The sequence below is a fragment of the Takifugu flavidus genome, chromosome 9 (genome assembly GCF_003711565.1).
Source record: "Takifugu flavidus isolate HTHZ2018 chromosome 9, ASM371156v2, whole genome shotgun sequence".
NCBI lineage: Eukaryota > Metazoa > Chordata > Actinopteri > Tetraodontiformes > Tetraodontidae > Takifugu > Takifugu flavidus.
In genome coordinates, this window is record NC_079528.1 from 7829567 (window position 1) to 7854143 (window position 24577).

The 24577-nt window shown below is 51.3% G+C and overlaps 1 protein-coding gene across 1 annotated transcript in view; it reads left to right on the forward strand.

Moving 5' to 3' along the window:
- The window catches only part of fat4 (FAT atypical cadherin 4), a 70926-nt gene that overhangs the window by 19885 nt on the left and 26464 nt on the right, over window positions 1–24577 (forward strand). The window contains 5 exon segments of the mRNA XM_057043448.1: window positions 16096–16227; window positions 20158–20419; window positions 20496–20846; window positions 21723–22645; window positions 23617–23791. Of these exon segments, the coding sequence (XP_056899428.1) occupies window positions 16096–16227; window positions 20158–20419; window positions 20496–20846; window positions 21723–22645; window positions 23617–23791 (1843 nt within the window).

A 24577-nucleotide genomic window follows, 5' to 3' on the forward strand; every position in this document is an offset into this window, starting at 1 on the left:
CAGCGGGACGCTTTTCCCATGGTGCAACAGTCTCCGCTTTTATGAGCACCCCACCCTCTTAGCATACGCTATTTATGATGCGCCTTCAGATTGGGTTGCTGGTTTTATTAGCGCTCCGTTACGCTGGACATCAAACGTGCACGCACCTGATTTACAGACAGGTAGAGACTCACTAACACTTTTATAGAACTGTTAACGGTTCTGCTGACAGCGGCGGTCGAGCGGCGATGGTCCCACGCTGCCGGTGCTGCTGATACCAGCGCAAACAAACTATTTCCATGTGTTTTCCTCACTTCCTGAATCATCTCCAACTAAAGAGCCACATGTCCTCCCGCTGTCGTGAGGCTCACAGGTCGTGGTGATGTCATTTGCAACCATACTGTGTGGTAGTAGCCATTAGCTTAGCTGTCATGTAGCCGATAGCTTAGCCGTCCGATGTTTTTATCCCATTTAATCCCATCCAAACTGACTGGTAAAATTAGCGCATTTAGCTAAGATGGCAGGGGGAGACTGGAAGGGGCTTAATTCTTCCAGAGAGAACAACTCAGTTTTATGGAGACGAATTGGACTTTCAGGACCCAGCTGAACCAGAACCTGGCTCATCTCAAAGCTCTCCGCAGCCGTCTCGGCGGTCAATCATCTGGATGGGGATCGAGGCCGTCTCGCAGATAACGCAGATCCGTTTGAGGTAAAGGTTGGTCGGCGGCCAGCTCCCCTAATGGGAACGTGTTTATTCTGGAGGTTTTTATCTCCTGACAAGCGTCCTCCACCGTGCGCGGGATGGAGTTCCTCACGTAGAAAAGCTCACTACTGCCATTCCAGCCCGTGAGCGTGCACGTGTAGTCGAGGTGCGCGGAAAGGCAACGCTATACTCGTCACATGCTAGAGCGAGAGAGCTTCTGATGCTATCTGCTCCCTGGTGTTCTGGCTGGCCTGACCTTGGATACGATGGCCAGGTTAGATACGGATGTTTCCGCGTTAGCATTTACACGGTGGCTTGTGCTAACTGGATAACTGATGTAGACGCCTCCGCGTCTGGCGACCTGCTTTCAGGCGCTCGTTTTTACAGTTGGCGACTTTGGGTTATGAGCAATTAATCTTTCGACAGGTCAAAGGTGGGAAATCTGTCTTCAGGCTAATGTAGCGTGAAGCTAGGCGGCCTCTTGGCGCGAGTGAGTTTGAAATGTTCGGCTTGCTGGAGAATATTCATAAGCAGGGTGACTGTGATAGAGTTCCGCCCTTTTCCTCCCTATCCCTGTCATCTCAGACATGATTATGAATTTCTTTTTATGTAACTGCCAGTTTTATGCGGCGCGGCCACACAAACACCCACTCGGCTTGAACCGAATGAACTGGGAAAACGAGCCCGCTCGGAGCGACTTCCCGACAGTTGTAGCCGCGCTATCACAGCAGCCCGCCGGACTCTCAGGCCACCACCAAAGACCTGCAGGTAGCGCCCCAGAACGTAGCGCCTTCTGGTTTTCCCGTCAGGAGGAGGGTGGGCTTGAGAAAACGCCCTGCGAGAACTTTATGAAATTAACCAATTAGGACCTGCAGGGTTGTGAGACGGGGACAAGAAAGGAGAAGAAAGAGCCTTCTCTTTTTCCTCGGCCTGTCCCAGAGCCCAGCGTGGATTAATCACTCTGTCTGGCCGAATGAATGCTCGTTCACATTGCCCAGGCCTGTTATTTACCATTAAGTAGTGGGACAATAAAACTCACGCCATGGAGTCTGCCCAGTCCTCCACGGTTGGCTCTCACAGCAGAACCTTCTTAATTCTTCTCCTCTTTATATGTTATCACATTTTGTTCCACACCACCGAGTAATTTCAGGGTCGTAAAACTGAAGCGAGTCGAACTTTTTTACGCTCTTACAGTTTTACCTTCTATATCTTTCATCTTTCTCATCTTTGTTTTAAGATTATGGGAAAAGTTGTAGCTCTTCTCTCTGTCCGCGGCCCGCTGGATGTTTTTTAAAGCTCCTGACAGGAGGGAAATTAGTCCTCTGGTGTCCAGCTGTGCTGTCGGGGTGATGGATGCAACACGAAATGATCAGCTTCAAACCTAATAAAAAGTCGCTCCAGCAGAAGAAGAAAGACTCCTCACTCTGTACGGCGCCACGTTTGAATCCAGCTCTGTGCTGCAGGTGGGGGCCAGTTCATTTTTTTTTATTATTAAAAGACGAGTCCAGCATCTCTGGGAACAGCAGCACCGCTCACATCTGGGATTAATCCGGGCCCCTGTAACGTCCAGAGGTGCGTGCGGGAGCGGGCGCGATTAGATCGCTCCAAATTCACCATTAACTGCTCCTGAATGCACGGATCAGACTCTGGAAACAATGAAATGATCCCAGGAACACATGCCCTCCAAGCTGAGGACAGACGGCGACTTGTGTCCACCCCCCATCCCCAACAACCCCCCCCCCGAGTCAGCATTTACTACCAAACAAATAACAGGAAGTTATGCTAGCTGCGCGGCGAGATTCCCAACAATCCCCACCCTTGTGTTCCGTTCCTTCCCCTCCTGCTGCTGACTTGACTTTACGACCTCCCTCGGTCTCGTGTCGCCCCGGTCAGATGTGGGCTGATGTGGTTTGACACCAGGCCGGCCCGCCGGGTTATTGTTCCCATCACATTGTGTTACTCCAGAGTTGTTTTTTCCTCCAGACCCCCGCCCCCCCTTCCTCGTTGAGAAGGCCAAAGAAGAGAAGCTGGTTGTTTCTATTTTTTAGGAATCGTTTTTTTCCCCCCCTGGCCGAGAGCCTTTTGGTAATTTGTTAAAGTGGTTCTGGCTCCGTCCGGAGCGTATTTGAGTGACGTCATGGTGAAGTAATGAACCTGTCGAATATTTCCTCCGCCAGGACATTCCTCTGATGGATGATTCAGACAGCTGTTGCCTCCAAACTTCCCCCGGATTTCTTTTTCCTAGAAGCCGCCTTGACAGCGGCACCTTCGTACAGCCGCGGTCCGGTTCTGAAGCCCCCGTACTGGTTGAAGGTTGGTTTGCAAACACGGTGGCCACGTCGTGCTCCGTCCTATTTGTCTTCCAGATCCGATCCGGACAACGTTTAATTAGCATCAATAGTGCTGTCATTATTCCCGTCGTTGGCGGCGTCCTGAGCAGCGTAATTCCACCGGTGGAATGCAAGCCGGTACCCTTAAATCTGACAGCTCCACCCTCGGCCAACCGATGACGCTCAGACGGGGAGTAAAAGTACGTTTTGGCTATTTAATCTTTACAGAACACAGAGCTGTTTAGACTTTTCTTCGTCAGGAAGGAAGTCCTGATGTTTCAAACCGGAGCAGGAACCAACTTTGTGTCAGCGTCATCAGGGTAGAAATAAACAGACTGGCCGGAGCGAAGGCGGAGAGCTCTGGAAAACTGATTACAGGCCTGTGATTTCTAACCCACACTGACCAGGAAAAAAGAATGTTTGAATATTTATTCAGAAACAGAAGAGACATTGGAAATAGCTCTGTTTACCCTTAATGTGACCAGCAATATCCCAAAAAACTTTTTTTGGCGTCTTGGCTAGTTTCTCTGCACTCGGTTTGACTCGGGGAGGAGAGTTGGCTTGTGTGATCTGTGTTTGTTTGAGTGTGTGTGCGAGCATAGGTGAGATAATGGGGATGACGTCAGGCCGGGCCAGATTAGGTCCAGGCCACGCTGACTGATGCATCCCGGGTTATCTTAATTCATTCGGATAAGGTGGACGTACTACGACTCCCACACTCTTGCTCTTCCTCCGAGTCCACCTGAAGTCTGGACGGAGGGGATATTTGAGTAACCGTAGCAACATCATTCACTTTAAGCACACCCCCTTCCCAAGTGCAACTCTTTCCTGTCTTTCCTGAAAACCTCTCCCCGCTCGTGGTGACGGACACATTCATTAGCGTCGCTGCGTTTGTCCGAGTCGTTTGGCCGCTTTTAGCCGGAGCAGACGAAGGCTGTCAGCGTCCCTAATGGTCCCTCCAGCTGTTGATGCATCAATTGTGCCAGGGGTCTATCTTGTGGGGGCCGTGATGGATCTATTAGAACAGTTGCAGGAGAGGCCGGTCCCAGATGAGGCGGCACATGCTCAGCCGGGGTTACCTCAGAGGGGCTTGCATATATCACTCAACATTTTTGATTAATAGTTTCCTTCCCTAAACACAGCTGCTCCGTCGAGTTTTGATCCCATTTTCCATCCTCTTCCCCCCCCCCCCGAAAAAACCCAGGAGTTTGAGTATGGATGTTAGTCTCAGTCCCACCTGACGTTGCTCAATAGAAGTAGAGTGTGGGATGCATTATCCATGAGCGTGTCCGCCTCTGGAACACCGTTCCACTGTCATCAACTGTAAATTATCACACTGCAGAGGTAAAAGCATAGGATGGCTCCCCAGGAGAGCTGGAGGACTGGGAAGGTCAGCTTCAGTTCCATGAACAACTTCGCAAACGGTTGTAGCTACTATTCACTTTATATTTCATTATGGATCAGCTTTCGGCACCTGCCCCACCCCAAAAAAGTTACATACGAGACACAAACATCCAAACTGTGCAGTCCGCAAGCATGCTTCGCACCTAGCTAGCTTACAGCAGCACCTGGTTGTGTGGTTCTTTGTTAGCATCTTCGTTGGCTTTAGCTAAAATTTTAATAAAATGTAAAACATCACTTCTGTGGTTGAGGCACAAGATTCTGACTCCTGTATTATAGTCAGATGCAACGACCGCAGCATTCTTTACATTCTGAGGGTATTACTGCATACCGGAGGAGAGCGGCTAGCTAAGGTCCTGATGCCATTTGCTAGAGTTCAAGAAATGAATCCAAGTCACCGACAAAGCCCCTTTTATGAATGTGGCGGCTTTTTTATTTAGTGCGCCGTGCTGATATAAATCAACAGAAAAGCTTTTCCCCCACATTAATTACAAGGATAGCACCATTTTTCCTAAATACTGCAAACTTCCCACAAAATCCACGACTCAAAACCCCAGTTAGCATCAGCCGGCCGTGAAAACTAAATCGCTGGAATTTGATAATCTGGGATTTAGAGTTGAGCATTGCAAAATAAAGCTTGTAGATGGATTCTTTTGCTAGTTTATAGATTTTTTTCATATATATTCAAGTTGATTTTGAGGGAACCACCTGAGACTCAGCAGACAAGAGCAAAAAATATGTTTTAAATGGCCCCAAATCAACAAGATTCTGGTCCAATCTAACGGGGTTTTGATTTTGCATGTGTGACAATGACCCGCCGATTCTTTCTCACACTTTATCGGTATTCAGGCGTCATGCGAACCCACCAAATGTCCCGCTGTGCATTGATGTGCTGAACGCAAATCTTTCCGTGTCCCGGGAGAATGGGACGGTTGCCGGAGCAACGGGGAACCATCTACTAATTTTGGTCTGCGACCGCGGCTATAAGCGTGCGCGATACTGTCGGAACGTTCAGGAGGAAGTGTTGAAGCTTTCTCCTGTTTCGTAATAATCTCCACCTGTTCGGATCCAAGCCTCAGGGTTCCGCACGGATCCGAGTCTCAGGGTTCCGCACGGATCCAAGTCTCAGGGTTCCTCACGGTCCCCCCGTGTTCGGGTTTGCAGTAATGAGCTCCGTCTTTCAAAAGGTGCTCAGCAGGCAGGAGAGTCGTCGACCATTCCGTCCCCCGTCTGGCCTTCCTTAATCTGGATTAGTTGATTTGTTTCCTGGGATTAACAGTGTGGGGTTTAATCAAACATCACGCAGCCCAGTGAGTCTGAATGTTGGGATAACTGGATTCTGTGTGGAGCTGAAAGAGCTCAAAGTTTAGTGTTTCCATTACCGAGAGCTTCCACCGTCCACCCCGACCAGCTGGCCCTCACACTTTTATTTATTGACCCCTTCAGTTTTTCAATGCAGAGTAAATCCCAGGATGTTGGGGATTCGTGCCTAGCCGGTAGCTAAAGAGGCTAAAGTCTCCACCGCAACACATTCCTCGGAACTTTCCTCCGTCTGAAAGTTTTACATGTGAAGACAGGGAGATGTTTTTAATTGGATTAGCAAAATTAGTCTGAAGTCCAGGGAAGGCAACAAGAGTGGGGTGCTAACGTCCTTTTAGCTGCTTTAGCATGTGAAAGTGCTAGCTATGGCATTGGGAGGGGATTCTAGGACTCTTGTTACATTTTGGAAGAGCTAAGGGTCAAAGTTTTCATCCAGAGGGACACAGCTGCGAACAGAACAAACTAAATATGAAACAACACCTCGCTAAATAGGACGGAACCTCCTCCCTGTAGCTAGCGGTAGCGGGCAGCTCTTATGTGTGAAACCACTGACGAACGACACTGAAACGATCTGTGATGAACTGAGCTGTCAGCAGATGTGGTTACGTCATTCCTTTTATGAAGAGATACGAGGAGGCGGCGGCGGCAGGTTAGCTAAAGAACTGGAAGAATCTGAACTAAAAGTGTTGCTTTTGGGTGAAGCCGACATCACTTTGGGGAGGCGGATAAGGGTGAAGGATGTGAGCGACAGTGTTTATTAAAGGAGGACAGCGCCGATAGCAGCAGATCGCTTCTTCGTTATCGCTTCTCCGCAGAGAGTTTTCCACAATTTAGCTCTCGCCAGGCAGCTAAAACGATGTGCTACGCTAATGTCGAAAGGGGACTTCGGCCTCTTGCCTTGACGGACCAATCGAAGGAATAATGAATAATCCAGATTGATCACAGTGAGAAAGAGGGATTTTTTCAACCGAACGGCCAGTGTTGCTACGCTAGCGGCTAAAAGGGCTGATTTGCTGTCATTCCCAAGTGAAATTACAATCTGGACAGTTTGTAACTGAAACCCTCTAATTATTTCTGCCAGATCTGCAGAACAAGCGCATTTTCTTATCTGATTCGTCTGATTACTGGTAAGCTGCCAATGTTAGCAAGCAAGCTAATAGGCCGGGCTTTAGTTACAACAAACATCAACACGTTAGCGCCGAAAGTGGACGTTTCTCCCCGATAAAACTCCAATAACTGCATCCGATCCAGGACCAGCCTTCATGCAGCCATGTTGACTCAACTCCAATGGAATAAACATCTTGTTGGCTGTTTCTTTGGAGGCCTCAAACATTTACGGCTGGTTTTTGTTCTCCTTCACTTCTGGCTGAGCGTCGGTGTCGGTTTTTCTGTCGGTCTCGGGTTTCTCCGCTGCCTGATAGCGGAAAACGAAGTGAAACCGGCAGCGAGGAGCGTTTAATTCACTGAATAATCCCGGGAACGCACATCTGTCGCTAGCATAATTTATATCCTGGCGCTGCGCTGAGTGAAGCGCTAATATCTGCGCCGCACGTCAGTCGCACTTTGAATTACGGTGGCGAAAAAGCTGCAGCTGATGGGGAGAAAAAGAAGGGATCCGAGATCCGAGAGGCTCCGTGGCCTTCGGGGCCTCACTCGTCCTCTTCCCTGGGGGGATGGATGGGTGGAGGTGGAGGTGCTGACGGGTCCTGTCAGGGACCAGATCATGTGTGACACCCTAAGTCCTCTAACCCCAGTAGATCCCCTCAGCTCTCGGCCCCACAGACGTCCTCCAGCGCTTTGAAGGCTTTTGTTTTCCACTTCCCGCCATCAACCATCCGTAAATCCGAGCTTTTTGCGGGACGGAGCGGAACGCCGGTCGCTTCTGTCCCCCCGCAGCCACCGTAGCTGGACGTCTCACCGGCGAAAGTTTCGGCGTCATCGGATCCCGGCGAGGATCCGATGTTCGTGCGCTCGCTCGCTCTTGTTTGTGCGCGTGTTTATTTTCCAACAAGACTTTGGTGTCATTCCCAACCGTTCCGGTTTAAACAGCACGCAGCTTTTCCCCCAAACGCTCTGTTTGGAACGCTGAGTAAATGTTGAAACGAAGCGTCGGCCGTCGCGGCTCTCCTCGCGTGTTTACGCCGATTTCAACCCTGCGTTGTTATAAACAATTTCCCGGCCCAGCGAATGCCAAGATTGATGGAATTTGGTGTTTTTCAAGCTCTTTTGTTTGGAAATCTGCTGACTCCTGCGTTCAGGCCGCGGAGCCTCGGAGCCTTTCAGAGTAAAAGTCCGCCGTCTTACGGGCACTTTTTTCCCCCCCAAATTTTTAGGCTGGAATTTTAAAAGTAAACGTCCGCATCTAAAATCCAATGGGTTTAAATATCGACGATATAAGTGCAGCGAGGAGAAACGACGTTCCCAAACGTTTTTCCTGGTCTGCCTGTCGGAGCTCAGCTAACAAATGGCAGCCTTGTGTTGAACCGGGGTTCTGACCCCAAAGTAACCACGAGCTCCCACAATGCAACAGCTCCCAGGAATTAATCGCCACCTTACGACCCGGCGCTCCGACCCCCGAAACCCTGGAGAAAACCTGAAGGTGTTATAGATGCTAGCAGAGGAGGGGGCGGGGGGGCAGTTTCCTCTCTCCGGGGGTGTCCGGGGGGCTTTTATGAGTTGACAATTAATCGTCTCTGTTGGTTTCCTGAATGGCGAATTGGGAATTGTCTGGCCGCTATTCAGCTGCGTTCAAGCGTGTCGTGACACGAGGTTTAAAAAGAAGATGGCTGTGAAGCGGAATTACCCAGAAGGCTTTGTGTTCCCCAAGGTTCAGAGGCCGGGGTGAAGGGAACCACTTCAAACGCTGGTCCGGAATGGCCGCACGAGGTGGGAAAACACCCATTTTTGCACACTGCGGGAGATTTTGGACTTTTATTGGTACCATAAACTCGGAACAAGAGCTAATCGGACCCTGTAGCTGGCAACTGGACCAGCCAATCGGGGAGGGTTGCTGCAGGTGTTAGCTTCTAAAGCTACCATCGCTAATGGGGAGCGTTGGTGCAACAACTGAAGGGAGAAGGAAAGTCCAAACGGGCTCCGTAGAACCGCCACAACAAAGATCTCTCGGCTCTTCCTGCTGCGAGTCCTTCGTTACGGCAACGTTGACGAAAAGCAGATCCTATTGGATCCGACATTTGTTTGTTCGTGCCTGACATCTGAAGGCCGAAATTATACGCAGCCATCTCGGTAGCCACGGAATAGCCGCTAGCCGAGCACAGACGGCCGAGCATTGATGTCCCGGCCGGCCCGTAAATCCCCCTGGGCGCCTGGAATGATGCGGCGCTGTGAAGGAGCGGAACGTGAGGCGTTCGCTGCGCGTGTTGATCTGTAGACTGAGAGGATGAAGCGCTGAGATAATGAAATGTGCAGAAGCCCATTGAAGCCTTTTGGGTTTTTTTTTCCAGATCCGCTAATGATGTCTCGGAGCCTGTAATTCCTCTTTGGCCGCGGGTTTTCTTCCCATGCTAGCTTACAAACGGCGCGCTAATTAAGATGGATGTTACCCCCGAAAAGGCCCATCTTCATGATAATAAGGGAGTTAAACGCGGAGCCTTGTAAGGCGTCCTCGGTGGGTGGAAGTGTGCGCGGAGGTATGCGGCGTGGGGGGAGGGGCGCGTCTGCCACCGCACACGTTTGAATGAGCGTAGCCGCCTGTGTGATTGGCGCGCGCTTGACATTTTCGCCCATTTGTGCGTGAGAAAGAGGAAACAGAGGTCTGGTTCTCTGAACGGCCTCAGCAGGGAAAAACTGTCCAACTGCTTCTCTTTTTTTTTTTTTTTTTTTTTTTCAACTCCACCTCATGTTAAATTCATCAACTTTCTCTCCCTCTCTTTCCGCGCACGTAGCCGCTGAGGCTAAATCGACCGCGATAGATATACGACGTGCTCGGAGAAGAACAGCAGAACTTTCTGTTTACGGCTCCCGAATGTGGCAACAATTAGCAGAAATTCTGTCCATCGCGTCTGAAGCGGAGCGGCACCATTGCTGTGGCCGCTCTCGGGGCGTTTTTTTTTTGCTGAAGTGCTTTTGTTAGCTGGTGAGCCGGCGTGGGAACGCCGCCGCCGCCGCCGCGGCGCGGTTTAGGGGCTGCAGAATGTAGCGAGCTGAGCAAAATATGAGCCTTCGATTGTTCTGTGCTTTGGTTTGGAGCACAGAACCAGATCAGCGCTGACGTTAGCCGAGGGTTTAGCTTAGCCAGGCTATGATGCAGGCTAGCATGGTAGCTAGCAAAGGTAGCCTGACCTGCTGGAGCGTTCTGGGCTCTGCGGTTATTAAACGGTTCTTAATTAGCTCCAGCTGAACGCCGGCTCGTTTTCGTGCTTCCGCTCAGACGACAGAAACGAGCAACGTCGCCGAAGCTCTCGTGTTGTTTTAGCCTGATCAGCAGTAGTCGGACGGGAGCAGAGGTCAGGAGGTCGACTGCTCCACGATGACCCCCCCTCCCCACACACACACACACACACTCTTTAGCTCTCCTCCTCCACTAACGTGTGTTTTAAAGCGTTATTTCTGTGTTCGGACGCTTCAGCGTCTCTACAACAGTGTAGAAAATAGAAAACAAACGTTTATGTGGTTAAACGAGACAAACAATCTGTTTGTTTTTTTTTAATTTTAGTTCTTTGGTGACATCTGAAAGTGTGCGATATGGGCTCCTCTGTGCTTGAAAGAATATTTTCACTCCAGAAGACACCAGAAAAGTCCTGGAAAAGCCGAGCAGATGAAAAGATTTAAGGGAAATATCGGTTTATTAAATTCACTCCGTCTTTTTGCAAAAATCACCTAAAACCTTAAAAACCACCTTGAAAAAAGGAAGCGTGCGGGAACCAGGTTTCCTCTGAAACACGAGCCACATTTATTCCAAATGTCGGCTTATTGTTTCATTTAAATTCCTCGATGGAGAACTGGGCTCACAGTTGTCGGGGGATGGGGTCAATAAGTCGGTCCGATCAGTGGAATTCTTCTATTTCGGGCCCCTCGGCTCCTGGAAATCTCACACATTTACCACAGAGTGACGACAGCTGCGAAGAACCGCCTTGATAGTCCTTGAAAAGTCCTTGAAAAGTCCTTGACTTTGGGATAAAACGTGGCTGCTGGGCCTCCTGAAAAGGAGTTAAAATCTGACCTGCAAGAATTAAAGAGACGTTTCGCTACGTGAAATTTAATGTTTGAAAATGTTTTTAAGCTGCTGCTTTTTCCGCGCTAATCTGGTAGCATCTTTCTTTCCTGAAATGGGAAAACTTTGCGAGCTTGTTGGTGTTGACTTAGCAAACTCGGCGATTATTTTTTACCTCTAGTTTTTCTCCCGGTGTTTATAATCCGAACAACATAATGGCGGTAATTGAGGAGCGGCGTCGGGATAACGACACGGAGTCAGCGTGGCAGCGGCGCGGACGATAGCCGGCAGATACGGCTCCGGTCTGCCTGCGCTATTTAACACGCCGCTGATAACAAATCTTTTTCTTTTCCTCCGTCTTCAAAGCGCACTTTTCACAAATAGGCTCATTATGTTGTTTTTGTTTCTACCTTTCATCCCACGACGTGGAGAAAAAGCTTGTTTTGAAGCTAACGCTAACCTTTAAAAGCAGGGAGACGCAACCTGGCGGGATTTAATGGGTTATGCTAATGTTTACGCCGACGCCTTCGAGTCGTGGCGTTCGAGGTGAGCTCGCTGTCGCCGCGCCTCCGTTCGCTCTGATCTCGATGAGGTCTAAAACTTAAAATAGTATAAAATAAAAATAGTAAAATTCTGGAATTTTTGAAGGATCTCGGCGCCATCGGACGTTCTCTCAGCACGTGTTGAGGGGCACCGGGGACCCACTTAACCCGAGTCTCTTCTTCAGAACCACTCGGGTTACATTAGGCCGAGCCTGTTGATGCGTTGTGTCTCTCGCCCTCTCTCACTTCATTTCTGGGGGGGGGGGGGGGTGTCACGACTTCCCCATGTCCCAGCTCCCGTCTCCGGAGCCCACTTGCGCTTCTCCGAGGCCCGATGCCTGCGGTGGGAAGAGAAACGACTCTGCCGGCTTTTGTTTGACAGATCGAGCCAATCGCCATCCTACAGGCTTTAAAAACAACACGCGGTTCTGCCCCCCGACCCGGGCCTCATCGCTCAACCGCGCTTCCTCCTGTGGCCTCTCCCGCCCGTGTCCTTGACCTTTCCACGTCTGAAATTCCCAGAAATCTGAAACCAAGAGCGCTTAAGTGGGGCCTTTTTGACAGGAAATAAGGCCGACGCAGGTGTTCCCGTTGATACTGATAGAGATTCTGGTCCGGTAGGAGGTTCTGGACCCCGTTGGGTCAGAGGAGACGGCGAGGACGCTCCTTTCCCTGCAGTTCTCAGGAAATGAAATGTGTTGAATCGCCTGTGATGGTGCCGCTCCAGCAGCTCCTCCCGCGGAGCCAGGCATCCATCAGCCGGGCCCGGATCGGGGCATACGGTTTTCAGATCAAGGAACCCAGACATGGGCCTGGGCTTTCTCAGACGGTCCGTAATCCATTCTTAAATTTGGTAGGATGACGGACTCCTCCGCTCGGAGCAGCGTCTCTCCAACGGGCTTTGTGGGAAAGTCGGATTCCAGCCGGTTCGGTCCGATGCCCACGGGAGGCTAACGTCTGGTCACGCGCACGCCCCGGCTGACCTGCAGGTACTGCGGTTCTGGTTGAGGTTCTCGATGTCAGGGCCTGGAAAGGATGTCACTTCTCAGGTTCTGTGATGAGAAACCTTTGTGGTTTCTCCTGAAATGCTCCATTAAGCGGGCCGAGCTGCCCGGACTTTGGCGCTGTCCTCACATTACCGGGCCTGCTGGAGACATTAGCCTAGCGTGGCCGCGCACGGCACCGTCCTTTGACTCATTCATTCATCACGCCAGTGGAATCTCTTTTTTTTTTTGTTGACTCTCATGTCAGGGCAGGTTCTCTTGAACCCAGGTTCTTAAACACGGTTCTGGCCCGGGTCCCTGATGAGGTGCTACATTTGGGTCGTCTCACGATGGCGTCGTTGGGCCTCCAGGGCCGCGTCTAATGAGAGCTGGAAGAGGGCGCTTCCCGTGACCCCTGACCCCGACTCGTCGACGGCATCCAATCAGATATCCCATCATTTCTCCTCGATGGGATGAGTTCGGCTCCCCGGCCAAATGTTGCATCATTCCCTTCTTCAAATGACGGGAATCTTCCCGGTGAACAAACCGGATATCGGAGCGGAGGAGGGCCGGTACGTCAACTTTCCTGATGTTGGAAAACCGTCACGACTCGCTCCGTCTGACGGACGTTTATTCGTAACCAGGCGCTGCTTGTCTCTCCGGGTTGGGAATGGCGTGACGCGAGCTTCCTGCTGTCTTCTCGGCAGCTGAGTCTTTTTAAAGACGGCTAAATGCAGAGCGGCGGAGCTGTGAACGAGGTGGAGGTTAGCGGGATTTTTGTCAGCGTTCCCAGAGCAAATTTAATTGCCACACGTTCCTGAACGTTTATCTCGCCGGAGCGTCGCACCTAAATTTCCAAACCACCTGCTCGTCTGTGGCGGGAATGCTGAGTTTGTGTTTTATGATAAAAGCGTCTTAGATTACACCACCTGATCCGAAAGGTCTGAATCGCCCCTCCGGACTTTTCACGGTGTAGCGAAGGAGCTGTGGGAATTTCAGACGAATCCATTCCGGTGCTCGCAGTCGGATACCGTCCACCACAGGCGTGCTGGTGATGGGCGGCGCTCGGGAACGCCATGAATCATTCAGAGAAGCACATAAATAATAAACAGCTGGAGCTCCACCTGCAATCTGACAGAGTGGAGGCTGAAACTCGAGCTTTTACCTGGTAAACTAATGTGTTTAACCTGCCCCCCCCCCCCCCCCCCCCCCCACAGGAGCCTGGTTCAATGATGCATAATAATTAGCTCTCAAAACCCCAATTTTCCCCCTAATTAGCTCACTCCTCAGAAGTGGGCCGTGCATTATTTACACATCAAGGCGACGCTAGATAAATATTCAGTGTTGACTTTGCCCCGTCCCTCAGCTGGGGGGGTGGGGGTCGGGGGGGGGGCTGGGAGTCTCTGCGGATCCGAGCGACTTTGCTGGGCTCATTCCTGCCAGAACCACGTCCTCGTCCAGCAGATCAGATGGACGGACGACCTTGAGCTGACCTGCCGATGAAGGCCGACCCTGCTGGTGACAAGAGAAACGGACTCTTCGGACTCTTACGGAGCGTTTCCTGCTTCTGTTAGCCGCCACACGGATATTCAGGACGCACACGAAGACGGTTTTCCTGTCGGGCATGAATAGGTGGCGACGCCGACCCCCCTCCCAGGTGGCCACACGGCCTTGAGCTCCATTGTCTGCTGTGAAAACGGCGACTCGGGGACAAAAACTGCTGCAGCCGTCGTTTGTTTTCAGACTTCTGTGCGTGTTTGTGGAGGAGAAGGTGGGGAAACGTCCCTCCCGGACCCAAAATTACCATAATCACCCTCCAGATTAATGGCGATTCCATCGCTGGAGAATTTAAACACGGCTTTTCCATATTTATGGAGGCAGAAAAAAAGGGAACGCGCAACAAAATAAGTGTTTACTGGCTTTGAAATGCATATTTGGGTTAGTGGATACGAGTGGAAACGTAATATCGCCGCACAAGAACATCTGAGACCATAAATGTCTCACTCCCGCCGTCTCCAAGGTTTCCACTTTCTCCCCAACTCCAGCTTATGTAACTCCGGCTCCGCCTCGCAGGGTTCTCCTCAGGAGGGTGCCTCAGGGTTCAGGGTTGAGTGTTTACACGTTCAAACAGGAAGCGGCGCCGCCACAAAGTTGGACGCGTGTATGTAAAATGCTGTATGGATTTACACCAATTAGCCTGAAAGTGAGGGCGGCGTTCCAAACAACGCGACAAAAGCGAGCCGTCCGCATACTTTCGGCCCGGCGGGGTAATTGTAGGTTCGGCTGGTGGTGGTGGTGAGCTCTGCAAATGAGGTGGAAGAACCTTCGGAGTCCCTCGTGGGGGCCGTATCTCCTCTAAATAAGAAAATGTCGCTGTGATTTATGTCGGATGAGTAATCACAGCTCTTTCTGTTGCCACGCCGCTAAATTTGGATCATCAAAGTCTCTCGCCTGGGTCGAGATCTCAGCACGCCGGGGGGGCTGGGGGGGGGGGGGGGGGGGGGGGGTCTGTGGCCCGCAGGAATGTTTACTTTGGCTTCGGAGGACATTAAAGCGAAAATCCCCGGGCTCCAGTTAGTTTGCGCTCCCGTTACACTCACTGTAAATCTCTACGGAAAAGTGTCTCCAGCCAATTTGTGTATCATATACTTTCCATGAGCTCCAGTGACACCGAGGTATGTGAGGTCTACCATGGAGCCGCAATGTTGATCTGCAGATATGTTTATGGCAGCCCCACGGGGGGTGGGGGGGTCTCAGACCATCAGCTCGGCTCCTCGCTGCTAATATCACAACAAACAACTGTTTGACGATTTCCCTGTCGAACGACTTAAAGGCTGAACAACTGTGAAGACGGATGCGGTTGTGATAGCATTGCTAATTTTGCATCCTTGTCCTCCATAACTGCTGATTAGCTGCTGGAAGCTAATAGAAGATTGTGAGTCGAGGAAAATCCTTCTCGGAGAGCTGCAGTGGATGGAAAAGTGTTGGAAGCAACGCGCCGGCTAGCTCAGGGTTGAGGAATGTTTGTGCCGTCGGGGTCATTTCGAACTCCGTCCAAGCTTGTGTGTCAACAAATCATCAGTTTAGCCTGTTTCAAAATAACCTGCAAGATGTGAAAACCCCAAATATGCCGCGCTTGGCGAAGTCGTCGCGTCTGCTTTCTCCTTTAGTTGCAGCTTCTTAGCAATAATGCCGACACTTGACGTGGAGGATCTTGTTCCCGCCGTCCGCGGCCGTCTTTGATGCTTTCCTGCCGCCACGTTTGAGTGCTACAATTAACCCCAAACGTTAGCTGGAAGAGACAGAACATTTTCTCCACCTGTCAAGACAGATTTCCCTGTTCCTTCGCTGCCTTTTTAACATTTGTACGAGTTGCCTCGGGGGTCTAATCCAGCGCTCCCGCAGGCCTGGATCCCGGATGTTCTCCACCCCTGGTGTCCAGACGCCACGTTTTAAGCGCTCTTGTTCCCACAGCTTTCACGTTGTACTTACATGCTGTGTCTCTGACAGATGTGGAAAGACCCAGATGTTTTGGCTGGACGAGAGAATATTCGGTCAAAATGAGTTGACTTTGGATAAAGTCGTAATTCGCCCAGAAGTTTCACCTGCTCTTCATCATCTCAGGCTTTTTGGACACCGACTGTTGTTCCCTCTCCCCCCACAGGTGGAGATCACGCTGCAGGACGTCAACGACAACCCGCCCGTTTTCCCCAACGACATTCTTGACGTGACCATCGAGGAGAACGTCGGGGACGGCTTCAAGATAATGCAGTTAACAGCCACAGACGCAGACGAGGTAATTGCTCCCCGCCTTTCTCTTCTGTCTGACAGTGTTTCTGCGCTTCCCTGCGCCAGTTTTCCTCTCCACCACTTTCCAAATAGACGTCCCGGGAACGATTAGCATTAAAAATGCTCTAAATGTTCCCCCCAGTAAATTGAAAATCATTGTTTTAGGCCAGAGCAGATGTCCCTGTTGCGACGGAGTGCAGTCGATACGGTATTAAGTGTTTATTTTGGACCTTTCCGATGCCAAAAAATTGGGATATTAAGACAGAAAAACAACTCTGTGGAGGTTGTGGCAATTTAGTAGTAGCAAATATATCAAGGTAATTGAATTCTAATCCAAATAAACTGTAAAATTGTTGATAAAATTCAAGTGCGTTTCAGAAATGTGCCTCTAACGTCGGTTCAGATCACGGCTGGACGATTCTTAGCACCTGTAAACGTTCCTCAACGAGTCGGGGACCAATAAATTCAATTAAAAGTGCAGAATTGGCACGATGAGAACATCTGCGGCTCTCCGTCGCCCTCTGGTGGTTGGCTGCAGTGGCTGATAAAGGCCTCGCCCCTCCCAGTAATCCTCTAGTCTTTGTTACCTGTCTCCATCTTAGCAACCGCACAGCTTAAAGCTGCTAGTGTGGATAAATAGACCCTTCCATTGATATGGGAATGAAAAAGGTTGAAAGAGAGCAGATTTAACGCTAACACGTGAGGCTCTTTATCGCTCGGCTGTTAGCGCGGCGCTCTTTCAGCGGTGGGCGTGAGAGGATTCTCCCTCCTGGCTCATTTCTGGTATGAGATTATTACTTTGACTGTAAATCTTCAACCCATCTTTAAAGATACCGTTTGATTACGTTCTATTTCCAGCGCCAAACCTTTCATGTCTTTGATCCTCAGAAGTTCAGCATATGGAATTGAACTCATCCCTTTTGTCTGCCGGCCTCAGCCGTGGCTGCGAGATCAAACTTTTGTCCTTTTCCTCAGAATTTATGGACACGAAACTCCCAAATGGTCAATATAAAAAAAAATCTTGTTAAGAAGCTGCATTTTACTGAAGACAAAGAGAAGAAACGGCGTCCGCGCACATTAGCGTCAAAGGCCGTACACGTTCAGGAGCATCAGCGCTAATGTGGCTAAAGAGAAGCCTGTTCCTGACTCCAGCTTCTTCCTGCCAGATATGGTGCCAGCCAAGTCTTTGCCCACATCCTCCGACGGGAACCCTAAGTCGTGCTGACATCGAGCACGCCGGGCATATTTGGCGCCTGCGTTGGGAAAACCACATGTGGGAGCCAGCAGAGACCAGCCAGGAGAACAAGCTGTTGGCCAGCTGAATTCAGACATCAAAATCAGTCCGGTTTAACAGCTCCACGTGTGGGATTCAAGCGTCCGGGCATTAAAACTCCGCTTCGGAGCATCCGTTTTTATTTCCACCCCGAAATTCCATCAGCGTTTCGGGACAAAACTTCCCGCTCAGAATTTTTGAAATGGCAAAAGGAACTTTTTGTCACATTTGTTGGTGGCGTTGACTCTAAAACCACCCAGATTGAAGCTGAATGGGCTACGGGGGGGTTCTAACGTGCTCCGGCCCGCTCGTCTATCCAGGAGTGTTGTGACTGGCCCGCTCATTTGGCGCCGTAGCGTACAGGAAGCCGGCCACTCCGCCGCCGCCGTCGGCTCCTCCCACCGTCCACGTGCAGCGTGCTTCCAAAAATCACTCATCTGCTCAATGAGTTTCCTCCTGCTGCAGTCTGGCACGCCGGAACGCCACCGTTTAATTGGCCCGCACAACAAACCCGGGGCGTCTTTGGAGGGCTGTAAAGTGGTCCGGCCCTCGAGTGCAGGTCAAGAGGGCGGGTGAGTGTTTGAGCGCGTGTTTGGGTCCAGAGGAGCTCTGTTACTTGTGTTGGCTCAGCCGGGCCGGAGAAGAGACGGAGGAATCAGTGCTCTTTAATGACAGTTAAGGTGTTTCTGAATGTGTGTGTTGGATCCGGGCCTAGACGGGCCCTCCTGCTCGGCCCCTGCCGCCTCCCTGCTCTGCCTTTGAACCCTATCAGAAAATTAATTGGCAAACCGTGGGTGTTGGGTTCCGGACCGCAGCCCAGGTGGCTGATGGGATTGCCAGACGTGCACGGCTGATTAATGACAGCGGGGTCCTTCGATGAGCGCAGCCTCCCTCCGCCGGCTGCTTTATTGGGCCCTGGCCTCTGCTAATGCAATGAGAGTCTGGGTCGGGACGGCGGAGGTTTTATCCTTCATACGGGAAACAGATAAGAGCGAGTCATGAACTCGGACTCCAGATATTGACTCTGCCTGAAGCTTTTGGCAAACGTTAGCGGCGCCCGTGTTTATTCTGATCTTCCCACCATTGAAAAGAGTGTAAAATAAAAAAAAAAATGGTGCCGCTCTAAGGAACCCAGGCTCCGCTATGAGTAGGTTATTTAAAAAAACGGCTTGGTTGATTTTAAAAAAAGCTCAGTGGGAGGGACGACTTTTAATATTAGAGGACTAGCAGAAATATGCGCGACTGTGCTAACATTTATCGCTCTGCATCGCAGCAAAGAGGGTAAAACGTTCCACTGCAGAAGGGAAAAGCCGGATAGAGGATATAGCAAAGTTCAACGTGCACGTCGCGCACGTCAGGTCCACCAGAGTATTCTACATCAGCATCGATCATATTAACCGAGGCAGTAAATTAGCAGCGCTGCTGCTCAGGAGCTGCGTAACAGAAAATACTGAGCGCCGCGGGCTTCCACGGAGGTCACGTGACATCCAGCGTTCCATTGTCTGAAGGATCAATGCGGCCGCTCCGTACGAGCCCCCCCCAAGATCAAAAAGCAGCACGGCGGACATCACAGAAAGTGTCTTTTAGCCGAGCTCCCGGGGAGCCGTAACCAGAGCTTCACCTCGCTCGATGGCAGCAGCGTTTTGATCCTTTTGGGCAGAAGACGGGAGGAGAGACAGTCGGCCGCTCTCTTTGTCCCCGTCCTCGGGCTCTTTCAGCGGCCGTATCGCTTTTTCTTTCTCCCTTTCTGACCTGCGCATGTGTCACGGCTCTTGTTCTCAGCCGAGGTAACAGAGGCTCCATTAGCCGCGTTTCTAGAGAAGCGCCAAAGCACCGGCAGTTCTGGGAGAGCATCCTTATTCAGCTCCCGTGTTCCCTTTTGTCCGTCGGGCAGCATTCTTTCTGTCGGAGCGAGGCCGTGAATGGATGTGCAGTTAAAGCGTGTGAAAGGTATTTTCTTTATCGGGCAGGCAGACTCGGCGGCTCCTGGACCAGGAAAAGTGATAAAACCCTTTAGTGCGTCAATCACAACCTGCCTGGGGTTTCCAGAATTGGGAATACTGGGAATACTCAGCCGAGAAGAGGGGGACTCAGGTGCGAGACACGCCTGAGGGAAAAACAACCACATGGCTGTGAAAGAGAACGGGAATGACGCCGGGCTGTTGCTTCCTATCTCAAGGGGAAGTCTCAGATCGCGCCTGCCGCCATCTTGGCCCCTGATAGTGTACGTAGCTGTTGGGAAGCGGAGCTGCGGGGCGGCGTTCCGGCCACATGCCGTCCATGAAGACGGATTTATGACTTCACATTAATTAAACCAAAGCACAGGAACCAGTCAAAGGTGGCCTGTGTGTGAAGAGTCGCTGTAAATTGAATCACTCAACAGATTCAGATCAAAAGGAGACAGATTTCCTGAACCCTCGCGTGATCCCTCTGAACTTCTGAACTCCTCCTTTTTCTGGCGTGAAGAGGTGAACACGGACGGCGTCCTTCAGGGGCCTTTGATCTCCAGACCTGCGCTAACCAATCTGATTTGCTGATGTCCTGGGTGGCTTTGATGCTTTTAAACATGGGAACGTGTCCTGGGAACGCTCGGATCTCGCCATCCCGCAGCCTTTTCCTTTGGAACTGAGAGGGAAACATGAGGTGTTTGTCTTTTCTTCTCAGGGTCCGAATGCTCTGGTGACCTACACCATCATCAGCGGGGCAGACGACAGCTTTCGGATCGATCCTGAATCCGGAGATCTGATCGCCACCAAGAAGCTGGACAGGGAGCGGCGCTCCAAGTACTCCTTGCTTGTGCGCGCGGACGACGGGAAGCAGTCGTCTGACATGAGGCTGAACATCACGGTCAAGGACGTCAACGACCACTCGCCCAAATTCTCCCGGGCCACCTACTCCTTTGATATTCCTGAAGACATGGCAGCTGGTAAGTCCCGGTTGGTCGGCATCACCACGAAGTTCTTCCTAACCGGGTCGGTCAACTCACTTCTCGTATCTCGCAGGCTCCATCGTGGCGGCGATCCTGGCCAGCGACTCTGACTCGGGGATCAACGGCGAGGTCACGTACTCGCTGGAGGAGGACGACGAGGACGAGACGTTCCTGCTGAACCCGGTGACGGGGGTCTTCAACGTGACGCGGCCGCTGGACTACGAGGTGCAGCAGTTCTACATCCTGACCGCCAAGGCCCGGGACGGCGGCGGCCAGGCCAGCACGGTGAGGGTGTACTTCAACGTCCTGGATGTGAACGACAACCCGCCAGCCTTCAACACCAGCGTCTACAGCACGTCGGTGTCCGAGAGCCTCCCGGTCGGATCCAGTATCGTCACGGTGGGGGCCAGCGATGCCGACGACGGTACGTAATCGAGCAAACACACTGAGACCTGATGAGGTCCAAATCTTCAGAAGTGGGGACCTGGCGTGAAGGGCTGTAATTGCAGGTTCCTGGACCTAAGGTGGTTATCGTGACCTACATTCCTGGAAAATTCCCTGTTTCGTTCTCAGCCGGAGTCTGGCATGTCCCTCCGCCATCCACCGTATCTGACTGGCAGCGTCCTCGCTCACGTATAGTTTCCTCCGTTAAAATAAAACACGGCCATTGTTAGAGCTTCCTAAGCTCTGACCTCCCACCCCCCAGAACGCGACCCTGATGGCGTAGTCCAAACTGGGATGGAAGTAGCTCTCAAGCTTCTGATAAGGGATTACTTGTGTACTGTAAATACATGTGGGAGTGTGGGAAGGTGCCGGAACGTTCCACTTGAATACCCCGTTGAGTTGAATTACCGACGCTCGATTTAAGCTCATTCTGGGGGGGGGGGGGGGGCAACAACAGCTTAGGCCAGATTTCAGCATCGGGCTCCTCAGGCATCCGCTTCATCTGACGCGGCCGTTTTGTTCAAATTAATGATGCGATCGAGGGGATTTTCTTAGTTCACTGCACAGAAACAACAGCAAAATATACAATTTGTGGAAATGGAAGTTGATAACGTGTTTAAGTATCTGATTCAGACACGGGCAGAAGATGTGGAACAATGGTCAACAAGCACTAAAAATATCACCACATGTCATCTGTTGCTTATCTAACCCACTTTTTTTAAAATCCAAGGTCATGAAACAATAATGCAGATACTGTTTGTTTTTGCTCCGGTGACGCGGCTACGATTTCCACCTGTTCTGAGTCCCAGCAGCGTTCATCAGAACTGACTTCCTGCTTATTTTCTTGGGTTTCCAGGTCCAAACGCGCAGCTCTTGTACAGAATTGCATCTGGTGACCCTCAAAGCCACTTTATCATCACCAAGGACGGAGTCCTCAAAACTCAGAAGGCCTTGGACAGGGAGAGCCAGTCCTTCTACAACCTCGTGATCACGGTCAACGACCTGGCGCCGCCGCCCATGACTCGCTTTACAAGCACCGCCCAGGTGTCCGTCATCCTCTTGGACGTCAACGACTGCCCGCCGACCTTTACCTCTCAGAAGATGACGTACATCCAGGAGAACACGCCGGTGGACACGGTGGTGTTTGCGGTCCACGCCTCAGACTCCGACAGCGGCCCCAACAGTTATGTGGAGTACTCCCTTCGTGGACCCTTCAGTAACAAGTTCAGCATTGGAACCATCGATGGAGATGTCAGGTTGGTTGGGGAACTGGACCGGGAGGAGCTCTCCAACTACACCCTCACAGTCGTTGCTACAGATAAAGGAGAACCTCCTTTGTCCTCAACCATGGACGTGACGATGGTGGTCCTCGACGTCAATGACAACACGCCCAGCTTCTCACAGAACATCTATGACATCGAGATTGAGGAGAACACCTTGACCGGGACTGATGTCATCCAGGTGTTCGCCACTGATGCGGACGAGGGAACCAATGGGCAGATCCGATTCTCCATCCCAGGAGGCAACACCAACTCGGACTTCAGGATTGACTCTGTCACCGGGGTGATCTCCGTTGCCAAGCAGCTGGACCGCGAGGCGCGTTCCTCCTACTCTCTGGTGGTCCAAGCCGCCGACCGAGGCAGCAGCCCCAGAACCGACCAGGCAACTGTCAACATTGTGCTGCTGGATGTCAACGACTGCTCGCCCGTGTTCGAGCTCTCTCCTTACACCATCGGAGTTCAGGAGAACTTGGAGAACCTGCCGACCAACATTCTACAGGTTAGATGTCATTAGAACTCACAAGGCAGGTCCACAACCTTTGAATGACAGTTCTCAGACCTCCAATAAGCTAAGACCTTAACCAAATTTCTCTAACAGTAACCTAATAAGTGCAGGTATGCGAGCAGCGACGTTTGAGCGATTCCCACATCGGTCTTGCTTTGCGGGACAAGGGTAATGGGACCGAATCGATAAAGACGTGATATATGCGCCGTAATTTGCTCCGCACGATTAGAGCTTTGAATGAAAGTGGCTAAACTGCACGTCGAAGCAATTAACATTCCGACCACCCTGATGACTAAATGAGCCGTGCCGACGGAAAAGAGGGGAAAAGCTGATTCCCAATGACAGGGTCGTTTCTTATGCTTGTGCTAGCATACCTGGTGAGGAAATGGGTCCAGAACCAATGGGTTCCAGGGTGGCTAAGAGGCTGACTAATGGGTTAGGAGGCCCTGCGGCTACCTGGCATGGAGACGCCCGGCTTTTCTTACCATGGACTCCCTGGAAAAGTCTGATTGGGCGAGGGGAATAAACAACATTCTCTCCTCAACAATTACTTTCCCGATACTGCGGCAGTGGAAAGATGGCGGTTCTCCTGGGCTCCTTCCAGTTATATTTAGCTGCAGGAAGCAAACACGAGCTGGTGCGGGGAGGAAATTCAATTTTTGCCTCCCATATTTTTAAGTGATTACGCTACAATTTTATCCAAGAAAGACCCAAACGGACAATTTGAGTTGTTCCCGTTACATCACAGTGGGACAAAGTGGCCCTCTGGTGATGCAAACTGAACATTTTTATCAACTTTTGCAGCATAAATAGAATAAATAGCCCCCGTTAGCCTCCTCAACGGCTGCCAGCCGCTAGATTTCCTCCAGACAAGCCGCTCTGCTTCAGCCGGAAATGAAAAACACACACAAAATGAAATCTGAGCCCGGAAATCTCCTCAAATCTCCCGTCTTTGTCGTTTGCAGGTGGTCGCCAGAGACGACGACCAAGGTGCCAACGGCCAGCTGAGCTACATGCTGAGCGGCGGGAACGACGAGGGCGCCTTCAGCCTGTCGTCCAGCGGCCAACTCAGCCTGACTCAGACGGTGGACCGGGAGGCTCGGAGCAGATACGTCCTCCTGATCACAGCCACCGACTCAGGTGAGAGCCGCAGGCCGTCGCCATCTTGGACTGTGTAGAAGAGGATTTTATAGTGTTACCGTTCACGTTACAGAGCGGTTTGTTGGGGGGCGCCGGGCTGAGTGTCCCAACATGGCCGCCGTTGGGGCCTGGGTTAAAAAAAGGAGTGTTTCGTAATCAGGAAGCAAAAGGAAGCTTCGCGACGGGAATGTCAACAAACAACGTTGTGATTCCCGGGCCTCTTTTCGTGTGGTGCAGGAACCTAAACATCGGGGCTTTTTAACCGGGCAAAATAATGGGCGCCTCTGGACCCGTTTCCCTCGCAGAGCATCCCGCCGAGCGGCGTCCTCCACGTATTTGTAAACGGCGGCGGGGCTTGTTATACTTAGATAAAAGGTTGACTTGTTATTGCGTAGAGGCCACTTAATGTGCAGTTAAATGAGCACATGCATATCCCCGCTGCAGCCAAATCACATGGTTAGCCATTTAAAGATAGGTTAGCGCCCGCTGCAGCGGCGCGGCCGTCATGGTCTGAGGGTGGTTTCATTCCTGGACGCACCACGTGAGCGCACATAATGCGAGGTATTTTTGACTCGGTGAGAATCGGAGCGCTGGCGTGGGTCACCTTGTTGCACGCTCGCTTCAGTTTCCCGCTCTGTTGCCGACGCACGGCGATAGATTTGCCCAGATTGTCGCGCTCGCTGTAGCGTCCAGAGGTTTGTGCCACATGGACAAAGTTAGCCAACGAGGGAACGTACTAATTAGGATTTTCGTGCTTCGCATCAAGTCCAGATTTAGAAGTCTTGA